Source organism: Mauremys reevesii, linkage group 4 (genome assembly GCF_016161935.1).
Source record: "Mauremys reevesii isolate NIE-2019 linkage group 4, ASM1616193v1, whole genome shotgun sequence".
NCBI lineage: Eukaryota > Metazoa > Chordata > Testudines > Geoemydidae > Mauremys > Mauremys reevesii.
Genome location: NC_052626.1, coordinates 144,457,725 through 144,473,286, shown reverse-complemented (window position 1 = coordinate 144,473,286; position 15,562 = coordinate 144,457,725). Strand labels below are relative to the sequence as shown.

Below are 15,562 nucleotides of genomic sequence, written 5' to 3'. Positions count from 1 at the left end.
ACACAGCTGCTTGGTTACCAACTCGAGCCCTTTCCCCGTGGGGCCATGTCTCTAGATTTGACATTTCTGGCAGATCTCCTTTCCCCTGGAACTACAGGGGTGCAGACTGGCTCCGTTGCTGCAGGACGCTGAATGTCATTCTGTGTTCAAAGTGACCGGGCTGAGCAAGGGCAGTAGCCTGGCAGTGCGTTGGTCATGTGGACTTCACAGCAGTTCTGAGAACTGGGCTGTCTGCTGCGGGTTGATCCCTGATGTCAGCCCCCTTCCCAGCCCGCCCGCGATGAGAGTCCCAGCCATTTGCTTTGTTTGATTGCTCAGAAAATGGACGAGGAACCAGCAGCAGGAGCACATGGGGCTAACGCTGAGGCAGCTCCGACGGAGCTAAGGTTGAGAACTCCTTTCTGAAGGCTGACGTTTCTCAGTGCTCTAAAACCTTCCCAGACGACGACTGGACCCCTCTCAGCAGTCGGATTTGTCTTGCGTACCCGCAACTTACACCTCACTTCAAAACGACTGGCTTACACAACCACACATAAAAACACAAAAGTGTCCCAGCCACACTAGTGCTGACCAATTGCTGCCTTTCTTATTTTTACCATGTAATTATGAAATAAATCAATTGGGATATAAATATTGTACTTACTTTTCAGTGTATAGCGCACAGAGCAATATAAACAGGTCGTTGCCTGTATGAAATTTCAGTTTGTACTGACTTCGCTAGAGCTTTTTCTGTAGCCTGTTATCAAACTAGGCAAATATCCAGATGAGTTGATGTACCCCCAGAAGGCCTCTGTGTACCCCTTGTTGGGAACCACTGCTCTAAAATCCATATGCTTATTTGTACTGCTTTGAAATCTGGTGCGGCTCATGGGCGTGCTGGGTAGAGTTAGTGATCCAAATCTGGAGTCATTTGAGCAAGAAGTTTCTGAGGTGCCGCCCGCCCCCAAACCCAGCATTCCTTACGGTTGAAAGATTCTGCCGATGTTTTTTGCACAGACCTGGGGATCAGACCATGTGCCTGATTGTGCCTCAGATGGTCTTAATCGCTTGACATTTAACCCAACTACTACATAGGGTGACCAGATGTCCCGATTTTTATAGGGACAGTCCCGATTTTAGGGTCTTTTTCTTATAGGGACACCTATTACCCCCCACCCCCTGTCCTGATTTTTCACATTTACTGTCTGGTCACCCTACTACTGCATGACATCCTCTGCCCCTACGGGGAATCCAAATGGAATCTGAAACAGAGTTTGGCTCTTTAGATGGGTGTGTGCCTAACAGCTGTGAACCAATCAGATTCAACAGACTTGTGAAGAGGCTTGTCGGAGAGAAATTAGTCCCAGACCCTGATTGGCCCCTGAGGGATCTGCTGAGGTCATTGATCTCCTGCCCTGTGCCCCCGGCCCTATTGAGTCACACCCGACCCTTGGCAAGAAGATGAACTGCGGGCGTGTGGCCCCTGTCCATGGGCTGTTGTTAGTTGGGGGACGGGCACTCTTGAGTTCAGCAGGGGCTCAAACAATTTTTTTTTTAAAAGATGAAATATGTGAATGTTTGCTGGGACGGGAGGGGGAAAGAGGGGGAAAGGCATGGGGAGGAGGGGCTGTGGCGAGGAGTGGGGGGATTATGGGAAGGGGACCACAAGAGATCGGGGAAGGGGGTGAGGACTGGAGAAGTGACATCGGGCTGGGTGGCAAAGTGAGTGGAGGGATTAGGGGAGGGGGCGCCTGCCCCATAGTCTCCCCTCCTGTTTGTGTTCTGGGGTCTGGGGGTGTCTGAGCCATTCTAGGGGGTCTGAGGCGCTTTCTCTGCCCTGCCCCCCTGTGAGCTGCTATCTGGAGAAGCTCTGCTCTTCCCTGGAAGTCTGAGCCCCTGATGCTCCCACATGAACCAGCCTCTGGGGGGCAGCTGAGAACAGGCCTATGGGGACCCTGCACCAGGACCACGCTGCTGGGGGCGTGGCTACACTGCCTCCATAATCATAAAAAGAACAGGAGTACTTGTGGCACCTGAGAGACTAACAAAACTGAACTGAGGTGCTAGAAGTACACCTGTTCTTTTTGTGGCTACAGACTAACATGGCTGCTACTCTGAAACCTGGATAATGTTAGAATATCAGGGTTAGAAGGGATCTCTGGAAACCATCTAGTCCAGCGCCCTACTCAAAGGAAGAGCAGTCCCCAGACAGATTTTTGCCCAGATCCCTAAACGGCCCCCTCAAGGATTGAACTCACAATACTAGGCTTAGCAGGCTAATACTCAAACCACTGAGCTATGCACCCACTTCATGAACATGAGACAACCTTGCTTTGTTACTAGAAAAGCAAAGTCAGCAAATGGGGAGCAGTAATTGGTGCCCTTATCAGAAGTTACAGACACACAAAAAATTGAGAGGGGCCTCGGTGTCCACGCCCCAGTGCCAGAAGGAGATAGCAAATACCCACCTAGAGTTTAGAAAGAGGTCCAACATGTCAGTATGAGATATGACATCCTCCCCCGTCACAGATCTATTCTACTTCATAGATGCCAACGCTAGTTTTTAAAACCACAATGGTAAACAATTTCTGTTACCATGTACTTTTGCTTTAACCTCCAGGAATGTACCTGTTGGCCAACTGGAAGAGCTACCACATTCCTATGAACCCCAAATCAGGATTCAACTTACACCTCTTAATAAAATCAGTTTAAGGAAAAACACCTGCGTATTAGCAATATGTTGCATGTTAACCTGAACCATGGGCGGAGCCATTATGTAATTAGACTATTGGCTTATTGTGCTACCCGTGTCTTGCTGCTAAAACCTATCCAGGGGCTCGGAACTTCCCACCCCGTCACTTCCCTAAGCGCCTGCTCCTTCAGGGGGAGGGAGAGCTCAGTGGTTTGGGCATTGGCCTGCTAAAGCCAGGGTTATAAACTTAATCCTTGAGGGGACAAGCTGGGGCAAAAATCTGCCTGGGGATTGGGGTTGGACTAGACACCTCCTGAGGTCCCTCCCAACCCTGATATTCTATGATTCCCTCCGCCCACAAGCACCCTATAGAATCAATGATTCAGCAGTGTCTGAGCCTAATAAGCAAAGTAACACTCCCCCAGCTCTGTGTGTCATAAACCCTCACGCTTGACTCTACGCAGCGTCCATTTCTGTTCCTTCGCTGATGACTAATTTCATCCAATGTTTGGGACATGGCCCATGTCTGAGGCTTCTCTCACCCGCCCCATTAGCAACTACGCAGGGCAAACATTTCAAAGTAGGACCATTAACCCCAGCGCGCCACACAGGGCCAGATTCATCTTTTATGAGACGATGGCCCTGCCCCCTGCTCCGCCCATGCCCCACCCTGAGGCCCTGCCCCCACTCAGCCTCTCCCCCCAAGACCCTGTCTCCAGCTTGGCCTCTTGCCCACACGGCGCCCCCGAGGCCTGGGGGAGGGGGTGGAGAGGAGCGAGGGATGGCCAGGGCTTCAGGGGGAAGAGGCAGGCTGTGGGCGGGGCCTTGGGGCACAGCATGGTTGGAGTGGGGTGGGGGCGGAGCCACAGTCTGGGTGCCAGGGCCCCTTCTGAGTGTGGGCCCGGCATCCCGGTGCCATTGTAAACCCGGTACTGCCCCCACAACAAACCATAGGGATGGGAATCACATAGCCACCGTGCGGCTGTGCAGTGAGACCCGGGGCCTCAGGCGTCATGGGGCCCAGTCCTGCCTTGGCTGCTGAGTGACCTTGACCAGGTCACTTCACCTCTTTGTCCCGCAATTTCCCCTCTTCTAATATGGGGCTAAAGATATTTACCCTCTTTCCTAAGCACTTTGCAAAAGACAGAGCTAAAGCACCATGTGTGAGCTAGGTGGTGTCATTACATTCATTAACCACAGTAGTGTTACAACTGCCTAAATGACCACCAGATCCTATTTATAATGCTTTTTTCTGTTCAAAAAACTTCATAAACACAGAGGGAAGGTCGCCGGAGGCTCTCTCATGGCCTCCCAGAACGTCACGTTCAGCAAAACTTTAACCTCTGCAAACCAGGAAATACAAAGTGAAGGCAAATCATAGAATCAGAGCATATCAGGGTTGGAAGGGACCTCAGGAGGTATCTAGTCCAACCCCCTGCTCAAAGCAGGACCAACACCAACTAAATCATCCCAGCCAGGGCTTTGTCAAGCCAGGCCTTAAAAACCTCTAAGGAAGGAGATTCTACCACCTCCCTAGATAACCCATTCCAGTGCTTCACCATCCTCCTAGTGAAATAGTGTTTCCTAATATCCAATCTAAACTTCCCCCACTGCAACTTGAGACCATTGCTCCTTGTTCTGTCATCTGGTACCACTGAAAACAGTCTAGCTCCGCCCTCTTTGGAACCCCCTTGAGCCCCCCCAGGGCTAGCAAGAGCCACTGGGAATTATTTAGTTGGGGATTGGTCCTGCTTTGAGCAGGGGGTTGGACTAGATACCTCCTGAGGTCCCTTCCAACCCTGATATTGTATGATTCTGTGATTCTAAGTCCTCTCAGATACCTGCATGCTTTACAGAAAGCTCTAGAGACAAAACAAAATATTCCTGACCTTATTCTATATACACTGCTCATCAGTGCAATGAGATAAGACGAAGTTATGTCAAAACAAGAGCACACGTTAACTTTGAAGTACCAGACCCAGTGTTAGGCTCACCTTGCCCCCATGCTGCTAGCCAACGAAACATGAGCTGCTCTCAGGTGAGAGAGCGGATAGCATCTCCCAAACCTCCCGATGACTTTCCAAGAGACAGGCCTCTCACTCAGTAAAGTCACCAAGACGAGTCCCATTGGCAGAGGAGAATATGCTGCAGTCTATGATTCTATGATCTGCAGACACTGCAGCTGCATTCCCTGTACTAGGAGTAGCTCTGCTGAATGATGGAGGGATTAGCTGGAGCAGCTTGGCAGAGCTGTGATGGTATAAGCTGATCTGGGTGATGGGGAGGGGAGGAATTGTGAGCCCCTCTCCCTGACCCCGTGTACGTGTGTCTTGGGAGATCCAGCCGTTTCAGCCCTGCGGGGTGTAGGCTGTGTCAGTAGCAGGGCACAGGGGTCTCCTTGCCCTGGGGCTTGTCAGCAGCGAGGTGGGAGGTGAGCGGGCTCTGTGGGTTTAACGGAGGCTAAGTGAAAGCAGAGTGCCGGACAGCACCATGCGCATGAAGGTGACAGGGGGGCTAAAGGGGTTGCAAAATCTAGCAGATGGGGGAGGGGCGGGGGGCGTTTCTTTCTGTGGACCAGGCTAAGTGAGCGTAGGGCAGGTGTAGGGAGCTCCTGGTCAGCGTGTGTGTTATGAGCATGTTGGGCATGGGTGATGGGTGAATGCACCATTGGGGGAGGCTAGCCCCCATCCCCTCCCCCTCTGCCTGTGGCCCCGCCCCTCTCATCCTTCTCCCCTCCCCCCGAGCCAGGAGCACACACACCCCACAGCCGCTGTCCCCCCAACACGCCCCCCGTGCCAGGTGGGCGGCACGGCCAGAGTTCCCTCAGCCACAGCACTGGGTGGGTGGGTGGTGCGGCCGGAGCACCCCCCAGCTCCAACCCCGGAGCTCCCCCAGCCCTGGGCCTTCTGTGCACCAGCCCCAGCCTGCCTGCCCCAGCCTCTCGTCCTCAGAAGAGCGCTGGTGGGAAGGGAACTGAAGCAGGCAGGAGGGAGCCTGGGGAAGGAGCGTGGGCGGGGTCATGCCAGGCTGTTTGGGGAAGCACAGCCTTCCCATGCCTATGTTACCCACCGCCCATGATGTTGGGGTATGACTCAAAGAGGGCAGAGTTAAGGTTATGTATTAACTCTGTATTTCCTGGTTTTTGGAGGTTGTGCTTTGCTGAACTCAGCATTCTGGAAGGGCATGAGACAGCCCGGGGCCACCTTAACCCTGAGCTCATGAAGGTGGTTGTCAGTAAATTTACTGGAATAAAATATCAATCTGCGTGTGGACTTTGAAATACCAGCTCTTAAACAAGCCAAACTTCCAGTAGGCGCCCCCACCCCGCAGACTGAGAACAGCTAGTGCACACACCGTGTGGTCCTCAGACTGCTCCCCCAGGCCTGACTCAGGCTACGGTTACCCCAGAGCGCTCATAGCGGCGCAGCTCCACCGCTGTAATCTCTCTAATCTCGCTGCTCTAAACTGATGGGAACGAGCTCTCCCGTCTGCTTCGCTGCTCCGGCCCCCGCAGTGACGTACGCTGCACTGACACACGCTGTAGTGTACAAAGAGCCTCCAACTCCCAACCCCTGAGCTTCAAAGAGCTTCAAAAGCCACAAGACAGCAAGTGCCTTGTACTGACGATCTCAAGGGATTAAAGAGCCACCTTTTACCCAGCATGCTGGCAGAGATCACGGCTCCAGGTGCACTCAGTCCGGGGAGCGTTCGAGCCCCCAAAACATTAGAACCGCCCCCCCTCACCCACACACACCCCTAGACCATTATCCCTACCCCGCAGCCCTCGGGGCTGAGCAGTTTTCAAGCCAAATCCAGCCGGTCTGGGGATTTTAGAGCATTTAGAGAAATCAGCTGTCAAGCTGCGGGCTCTCTGAGCCTTAGCTCCAGTGGTCCCACCGCCCCACTATAATGCGTCTTTCTAAGCCCCCTACGCTCCCTCGCATTTCTAAGTGCTCTCCTCTGCGTTAACCGCCTGCCCCCGGCCCCAGCTGGGTTCCTAGCTGCAGGTGCTAAGAACTGAAAGAGGAAGAGGCCCTGCTTTGTCAAAAGCTGGCGTAAGAAACAAGCAACAGGTTAGTCTATGGTGGAAGCGCTGTCTACACCACGGCCTCAGTTGGCATAACTTATGTCACTCCGGGGTGTGAGTCTGCCGCTTGCAGAGGTGGGCTTTTAATGACAACGGGACAGTGGTGCTCAACCAGGGGTACGCATACCCCTGAGGGTACGCAGAGGTCTTCCAGGGGGTACAGCACCTCATCTGGAGCTTTGCCTGGTTTTACAAGAGGCTACATAAAAAACACTAGCGAAGTCGGTACAAACTAAAACGTCACACAGACAATGGCTTCTCTATACCCTGAAATGGAAGGGCAAAATTTATACACCAGTGGCTTTATTTTATAATTATATGGCCAAAATGAGCAAGGCAGCCGTTGTTCACTACTAGTGTGGCTACGACACTTGGGTACGTTTATGGCCGGTTTTGCAAGCCAGTCGTTTTTAGGCGGAGGTGAAACTTGGGGTATGCAAGATAAACCCGACTCCTGAGAGGGGTCCAGGCGCCTGGAAAGGCTGTAGAGCCACTGGGATGGAGCATCTTCACCAGTGCATCGGTACAACTGCGCTGCTGCACGGAGAGATATGGCCTTGCAGGCCGTGAAAGGCATTTTCATTCCATTGCAGGGCCAATGGGAGATAAAACAGGGCTAGAACTCAGGCATCCCGACTCCCAGCCCCCTGGGCTACGACCCACTAGCCCCCACTCCTCTTCCAGAGCTGGGGACAGAACCAGGAGTCCTGGCTCCCAGCCCCCCTGGCTCCAACCCCTCCCACCCTGTTTGCCCCAGTGCTGCTACAGGAAGTCAGTGTGGAGAAAGCAGAGGTTCTGCTTGTGCGCTTTCTTCACACACTCCAAACCACAGGCCACAAGGAAATAACAGTTTTTAATTATCTGAGTACAATCTGACAGAGAGCTGAGGTGTTTTTTTTTTCATTTTAACCTCTAGGGCCCTGCCGCCGCATTGCCATTCCCAAGCACTCAAAAAATCATACACCAAGTCCCCTGAAATCATAAGATTGGCTTCAAATATCTTGGGTGGGGTTTTTTGTTGTTGGTTTTTTTTACAATGATAAATTTGTGGTTTTCCTTATTTGATTTCCAAGCCGGCAAGAGTTCCTGTTGCTCGTGTCTCTCCCCCAGACAAGGGCCGGAGAGGCGCACTGTGTTTGAAAATACGACTGGGCGATTCGCATCTAAGCATGTCTCCGGCAGCTGGGGTTTTATGTGAAACGCCAAATATTGTGAATTGACAACACTGCACAGCTGTCGGCCCAAGGGCACAAAGAACCCAGGTATCCTGAAGGCTGGAGAGGTAAGAGTTGCAGGGCTTGTCTCCACTGGCACTTTATGGCACTGCAACTTTCTCGTTCAGGGGGTGTGTGTGAAAAAACACCCCCCGAGCGCTGCACATTTCAGCACTGAAAAGCGCCAGTGTAGACAGGAACTACGCCCCTCGCGGAGGTGGGTTTTTTAGAGCACTGCGAGATCTTGCTCCCAGTGCTCGGCCGCGATGACACAAGGCACGTTAAAGTGCTGCTGAAGCATCGGGGCTGCGACAGCACTTTAAAGTTGCCAGTGAAGATGTGCCCTTAGAGGGGGAGTCCCCGCAATGGGGAGGGATCACAGATTGGGGGTGCTAGTCAGGGGGCAGGGGTTCTGCAAGGGGGAGGGATCACAGATGCGGGGTGCTTGTCAGGGTGGCAGGGGCGGGATTCACACAATGGGGAGGGATCACAGATTCGGGGTGCTTGTCGGGTGGTGGGGAGGGGTTCCTGCAATGGGGAGGGATCACAGATTAGGGGTGCTAGTTGGGGTGGTGGGGAGGGGTTCCTGCAATGGGGAGGGATCACAGATTAGGGGTGCTAGTTGGGGTGGTGGGGAGGGATCACAGATTCGGGGTGCCTGTTGGGGTGCCGGGGGGGAGGGGTTCCCGCACTGGGGAGGGAGCACAGATTAGGGGTGCTTGTCGGGGTGGTGGGGGAGGGATTCACACAATGGGGAGGGATCACAGATTAGGGGTGTTAGTCGGGGTGGCAGTGGGGGAGGGGTTCCCGCAATGGGGAGGGAGCACTGGTGGGGGCACTCGTGGGAGCAGGATTGGGGGCGGACGCCGTGCAGCAGGGACGCCAGTGGGGACTGCGGCAGGCAGGCGAGCTAGATGGGGGCTGGACCTTTCGGAAGAGGAGTCCATTCATCAGCTTAACCTGCTGGCTCCCCAGGGTAGATTCGGGGTGTGGGAAGATTTGCCCTTGTGCCCCGTGATCCCTGGGGTTCACAGGCTGCTCAGGGCTGGGCCCCCGCTGCCTAGAGGGAGCCGCACACACTCAGGGGCCTGAGAGAAAACCCAGCCTGCGATCTGAGCAGTCCCCAGGTGCAGCAGTTTCCCCTCTGAGCAGCCACAGTGGCTAGATTGGAGGTTTTGCTGGCAGGAGGGGAGCCCACTGCCCCAAACACACACTAAAAAGGATGGAAAAGTTGGCCAGTGTTTAGGGAATAACGGATTGGGTAAAATGACAAAGTTGCAGGTGTCCAGCCTGGGGCATCACTAATGATTGAGGGCATCCAGCCCAGGATGGCTGAAATTAACAAGGGCGTCTGGCCTAGGCTGTCACTAATGACCAAGGGCACCCAGCCCAGGGTGTCTGTAACAATCGAGGGTGTCCAGGCCGGCGTATCTCTACTGACCAAGGGCATCCAGTTTGGAGCAACGCTGATGACTGAAGGCTTCCGGCTGGGGGCTGGGACAGAACGTACCCTTATGCCCACCCTCTATTATAATAAGCTTTGTGCAACGTATGCATTGTGCGGTATCATTTGAAATCTCATAATTTGCTGGGCGTTGTGCTGATAAAATGAGTGTGGCAAAATTATAAGTGAAGGTATAAGATTCCACTGTATGGCGTTCTTAACACGTATTGCAAAGGGAGGTGGCAAACAGGCCTGTCTCAGACAAAGGAAAGAGTGCTCGGCTTAATTTGCATTTATGCAGTAAACAGAGACATCAAGCAGGAAGGGAAACAAACCTCAGAGACATCAAGCAGGAAGGTACCCCTGAAGGGTAGGGATAGGATACAGACGGACCTAGACAAATTACAGGATTGGGACAAAAGAAATCTGATGAGGTTCAACAAGGACAAGTGCAAAGTCCTGCACTTAGGACAGCAGAATCCCATGCACTGCTACAGACTAGGGACCGAATGGCTGGGCAGCAGTTCTGCAGAAAAAGACCTAGGGGTTACAGTGGCCGAGAAGCTGGATATGAGTCAGCAGTGTGCCCTTGTTGCCAAGAAGGCTAACGGCATTTTGGGCTGTATAAGTAGAAGCATTTCCAGCAGATGGAGGGACGTGATCATTCCCCTCTATTCAGCACTGGTGAGGCCTCATCTGGAGTATTGCATCCAGTTTTGGGCCCCAGACTACAAGAAGGATGTGGAAAAATTGGAGAGAGTCCAGCGGAGGGCAACAAAAATGATGAGGGGGCTGGAGCACAAGACTTATGAGGAGAGGCTGGGGGAACTGGGATTGTTTAGTCTGCAGAAGAGAAGAATGAGGGGGAATTTGAACTTTGTTTCTTGTAACCATTTCTGATGTTTATGCTTCATTACTAGGGCCCTACCAAATTCACAGCTATGAAAAATGTGTCCCGGACTGTAAAATGTGGTCTTCCCCCATTTCAACTACCTGAAGGGGGGTTCCAAAGAGGATGGGTCTAGACTGTTCTCAGTGGTGCCAGATGATAGAAAAAAGACTAATAGTCTCAAGTTGCACTGGGGGAGGTTTAGGTTGGATATTAGGAAACACTATTTCACTAGGAGGGTGGTGAAGCACTGGAATGGATTACCTAGGAAGGTGGTGGAATCTCCATCCTTAGAAGTTTTTAAGGCCTGTCTTGACAAAGCCCTGGCTGGGATGATTTAGTTGGGAATTGGTCCTGCTTTGAGCAGGGGGTTGGACTAGATGACCTCCTGAGGTCCCTTCCAGTCCTGATATTCTATGATTCTATGAAAAGAAGCTCCAACGGGTGAGGAAAAGCAGCAGGGAGCATCCTTCCCTACAGACACTCTCTCTCTCTCTCTCTCTCTCACACACACACACACACATTTTCCAAGTGGGAGACTGACACTGACACTCTCTACATCCATTGATTCACTGCACCACAAGGCCATCGAACTGGAGATGGGGTCCTGACCTAAGAAGTTTGGTCAGCAAGACTGCTGAGAGTATGTGATGAGAAAACTCTGCTTTGAATTTAACAGTGTGTTAAGTTAGGCACCAGTTGCATTCAAGCTTTGTTTCTTGTAACCATTTCTGATGTTTATGCCTCATTACTAGCTATGAGATTTCACAGACTGTGAAATCTGATCTCTCACCATGAAATCTGTGTGTGTGTGTGTGTGTGTGTGTGTGCTTTTACCCTGTACTACACAGATTTCATGGGGCAGACAAGCATTTCTCAAATTGGGGGTCCTACATAAGAACATAAGAACGGCCATACTGGGTCAGACTAAAGGTCCATCCAGCCCAGTATCCTGTCTGATGACAGTGGCCAATGCCAGGTGCCCCAGAGGGAGTGAACCTAACAGGCAATGATCAAGTGATCTCTCTCCTGCCATCCATCTCCACCCTCTCACAAACAGAGGCTAGGGACACCATTCCTTACCCATCCTGGCTAATAGCCATGAATGGACTTAACCTCTATGAAATTATCTAGTTCTCTTTTAATCCCTGTTATAGTCCCAGCCTTCACAACCTCCTCAGGCAAGGAGTTCCACAAGTTGACTGTGCGCTGTGTGAAGAAGAACTTCCTTTTATTTGTCTTGTTGCCCATTAATTTCATTTGGTGGCCCCTAGTTCTTATATTATGGGTACAAGTAAATAACTTTTCCTCATTCACTTTCTCCACACCACTCATGATTTTATAGACCTCTATCATATCCCCCTTAGTCTCCTCTTTTCCAAGCTGAAAAGTCCTAGCCGCCTTAATCTCTCCTCATATGGGACCCGTTCCAAACCCCTAATCATTTTAGTTGCCCTGCTCTGAACCTTCTCTAGTGCCAGTATATCTTTTTTGAGATGAGGAGACCACATCTGTACGCAGTATTCGAGATGTGGGCGTACCATGGATTTATAGAAGGGCAATAATATATTCTCCGTCTTATTCTCTATCCCCTTTTTAATGATTCCTAACATCCTGTTTGCTTTTTTGACTGCTGCTGCACACTGCGTGGACGTCTTCAGAGAACTATCCACGATGACTCCAAGATCTTTTTCCTGACTCGTTGTAGCTAAATTAGCCCCCATCATATTGTATGTATAGTTGGGGTTATTTTTTCCAATGTGCATTACTTTACATTTATCCACTTAAAATTTCATTTGCCATTTGGTTGCCTAATCACTTAGTTTTGGGAGATCTTTTTTAAATTCTTCAGTCTGCTTTGGTCTTAACTATCTTGAGCAGTTTAGTATCATCTGCAAACTTTGCCACCTCACTGTTTACCCCTTTTTCCAGATCATTTATGAAGAAGTTGAATAGGATTGGTCCTAAGACTGACCCTTGGGGAACACCACTAGTTACCCCTCTCCATTCTGAGAATTTACCATTTATTCCTTTGTTCCCTGTCTTTTAACCAGTTCTCAACCCATGAAAGGATCTTCCCTCTTATCCCATGACAACTTAATTTACATAAGAGCCTTTGGTGAGGGACCTTGTCAAAGGCTTTCTGGAAATCTAAGTACACTATGTCCACTGGATCCCCCTTGTCCACATGTTTGTTGACCCCTTCAAAGAACTCTAATAGATTAGTAAGACACGATTTCCCTTTACAGAAACCATGTTGACTTTTGCCCAACAATTTATGTTCTTCTATATGTCTGACAATTTTATTCTTTACCGTTGCTTCAACTGATTTGCCCGGTACTGACGTTAGACTTACTGGTCTGTAGTTGCCAGGATCACCTCTAGAGCCCTTTTTAAATATTGGTGTTACATTAGCTATCTTCCAGTCATTGGGTACAGAACCTGATTTAAAGGACAGGTTACAAACCCTAGTTAATAGTTCCGCAATTTCACACTGGAGTACTTTCAGAGCTCTTGGGTGAATGCCATCTGGCCCTGGTGACTTGTTACTGTTAAGTTTATCAATTAAATCCAAAATCTCCTCTAATCACACTTCAATCTGTGACAATTCCTCAGATTTGTCACCTATGGAGGACGGCTCAGGTTTGGGAATCTCCCTAACATCCTCAGCAATGAAGACTGAAGCAAAGAATTCATTTAGTTTCCCCACAATGACATTATCATCTTTAAGCGCTCCTTTTGTATCTCGATCATCAAGGGGCCCCACTGGTTGTTTAGCAGGCTTCCTGCTTCTGATGTACTTAAAAAACATTTTGTTATTACCTTTGGAGTTTTTGGCTAGCCGTTCTTCAAACTCCTCTTTGGCTTTTATTACATTTTTACACTTAATTTGGCAGTGTTTATGCTCCTTTCTATTCACCTCACTAGGATTTGATGTCCACTTTTTAAAAGATGCCTTTTTATCTCTCACCGCTTCTTTTACATGGTTGTTAAGCCACGGCGGCTCTTTTTTAGTTATTTTATTGTGTTTTTTAATTTGGGGTATACATTTAAGTTGGGCCTCTAGTATGGTGTCTTTGAAGGTCCATGGAGCTTGCAGGGATTTTGCTCTAGTCACTGTACCTTTTCCTTTCTGTTTAACTACCCCCCTTCATTTTTGCCTGAAAAGGGCAGTGCAGGGGGGGTCACAAGGTTATTTTTGGGAGGGTACTTCTGTGCTGCTGCCTTCAGAGCTGGGCAGCCAAAGAGCGGTGGCTGTTGTTCGGCCACCTAGCGCTGAAGGCGGCGCCCCGCCAGCAGCACCGCAGAAGTAGGGGTGGCCCAGATCGAGGGCCCAGCTCTGCAGGCAGCAGCAGCGCAGAAGTAAGGTGGCAACCTGCCATCCTTACTTCTGTGCTGCTGCTGGCGACAGCTCTGCCTTCAGAGCTGGGCTCCCGGCCAGCAGCTGCTGCTCTCCAGACATCCAGCTCTGAAGGCAGCGCCGCCGCCAGCAGCAGCGCAGAAGTAAGGGTAGCAATAGAGTCACCCCCCTTGGAATAACCTCGTGAGACCCCCCCCCACCACGACACACACACACACGCGCGCACACACAATTCCTTTTTGGGTCGGGACTCCTACAATTACAACACTGTGACATTTCAGAGTTAAATATCTGAAATAATTAAATTTATGATTTTTTCAATCCTATGACCGTGAAATTGACCAAAATGGGCCATGAATTTGGTAGGGCCCTACTCATTACTTGTACTCACTTAAAATCTCTCTCTTGGTAGTTAATAAACTTGTTTTATTGCTTTATCCAATCCAGTGTATTTAAACTGAAGTGTCAGGGAAACTCCATTTGAGGTAACAAGATGTGTGCGTATTATTTCTATTCAGAGAATGACAGACTTAATATAAACGTGTATTGTTCAGGAGAGGGCTGGGCAGTACAGGACATAGATTTCTGAGAGGAAATCTGAGATTGGGAGTGAATTGGGATCACCCTGCAGTATAACCAAGGCTGGTAAAAGCCAGGGAGTGGCTGGCTGGCTGCAGCAAACACAGACCTAGCTGGGAGTGATTTGCATGCGCGAGGAGGCGGTTTGTGAGCGTGTCCAGGCTAGAGGCTACAGCAGGAAAGCAGTGTAACGGGCACCCTAGATTAGATTACAGGGCAGGGGTGACTCAGCTACTCATTAGTCTGGATTGTACTCTGAGTCGCTCACAGGGGCATCGCTAAGGACAGAAGGCCTCTGCTCTGGGGTGACACTGACAACTGAGGGCATCTGGCTCGGGACATCGCCCATGGCCAAAGGCACCCAGCCTGGGGCGACTCTCACGACCAAGGGAGTCCAGCCTAGGGCGTATCTAACAACTGGATCTTGGCATCAACCACACAGCCCTCCCTTTATAGACACACCAGATGCTACCCGGCAGCCAGGACATTTCTAATGGGTCTGCTTCTCTCTCGTCACCCCCTTCCTTTCCAATCAGTGCGGCCGCCCACCCGCCTCCCGAGGCCAGCTGCTGGAGTGAGAGGAACCCACAAACCAACGGCGGTGCCCAGGGTTGGTTCTTCCCATCCCCATCACCGTCTTCACCAAACCTACGCCATCCCCTGGGGCTGGTGCCAAACCAACCTCTCAGCCCGGCTGCCTCCCCCGTCAATCCGCTGCCCCACCAGGTGCTTTGCACCCTCCAACCCCTGGGCCTTCCACATGCACCCAGAATGGGGCTCAGATTGAGCAAACCTGCTCCCTCAATTCAACCCACCTTGGAGAGGCGGCCCGAGCAGCAGCAGCAGCAGCAGAGGGAAGGCACATAGGGTCCTGGCCATGTCGGGATCTGGCGCGTGATGGATGCCTGGGGATCTGGGGTGTTAGATGGCGCGGGGCATGATGGCAAAGGGAGAAATCCGGCCGGGCGGGCTCACTAGCCCGTCGTGGAGACAGCAACCGGGCGGAGGCGGAGGGGGGAGCAGCCAGCTCGAGGTGCTGGAAACAGAGTTCTGGGGAAATGATTATGCAGATTTCTATCACCCGCTTTTCCCACGGGGGCGGGGTCAGCAGCGGGCCTGCGGGGGAGGGGGAGAGGAGCACAGAAGCATCTGCCGAGCGACAGCATTTCCTTCCGCTCATCGGGCTCCTTTCCCGTTACAAAATTCGAAACATCTGGTGGGGGAGGGTCAGAAAATCCTGCCTTGTTTGGGTCAGGTGTCCTCCGAGCAGCAGGTTCGGGGTGGGGGTGGGGGGTGTCGTGTCAGGGGACCCCGACT

The 15,562-nt window shown here is 51.3% G+C and overlaps 1 protein-coding gene across 1 annotated transcript in view; it reads right to left on the bottom strand.

Moving 5' to 3' along the window:
* Positions 1-15,292, bottom strand: part of LOC120403129 (integrin alpha-L-like) — a 33,519-nt gene extending 18,227 nt beyond the window's left edge. The window contains exon 1 of the mRNA XM_039533892.1: positions 15,061-15,292. Within this exon, the coding sequence (XP_039389826.1) occupies positions 15,061-15,124 (64 nt within the window). The 5' untranslated portion in view covers positions 15,125-15,292. The remainder of the gene's footprint in view (positions 1-15,060) is intronic.
* Between the last annotated feature and the right edge of the window lie 270 nt (positions 15,293-15,562).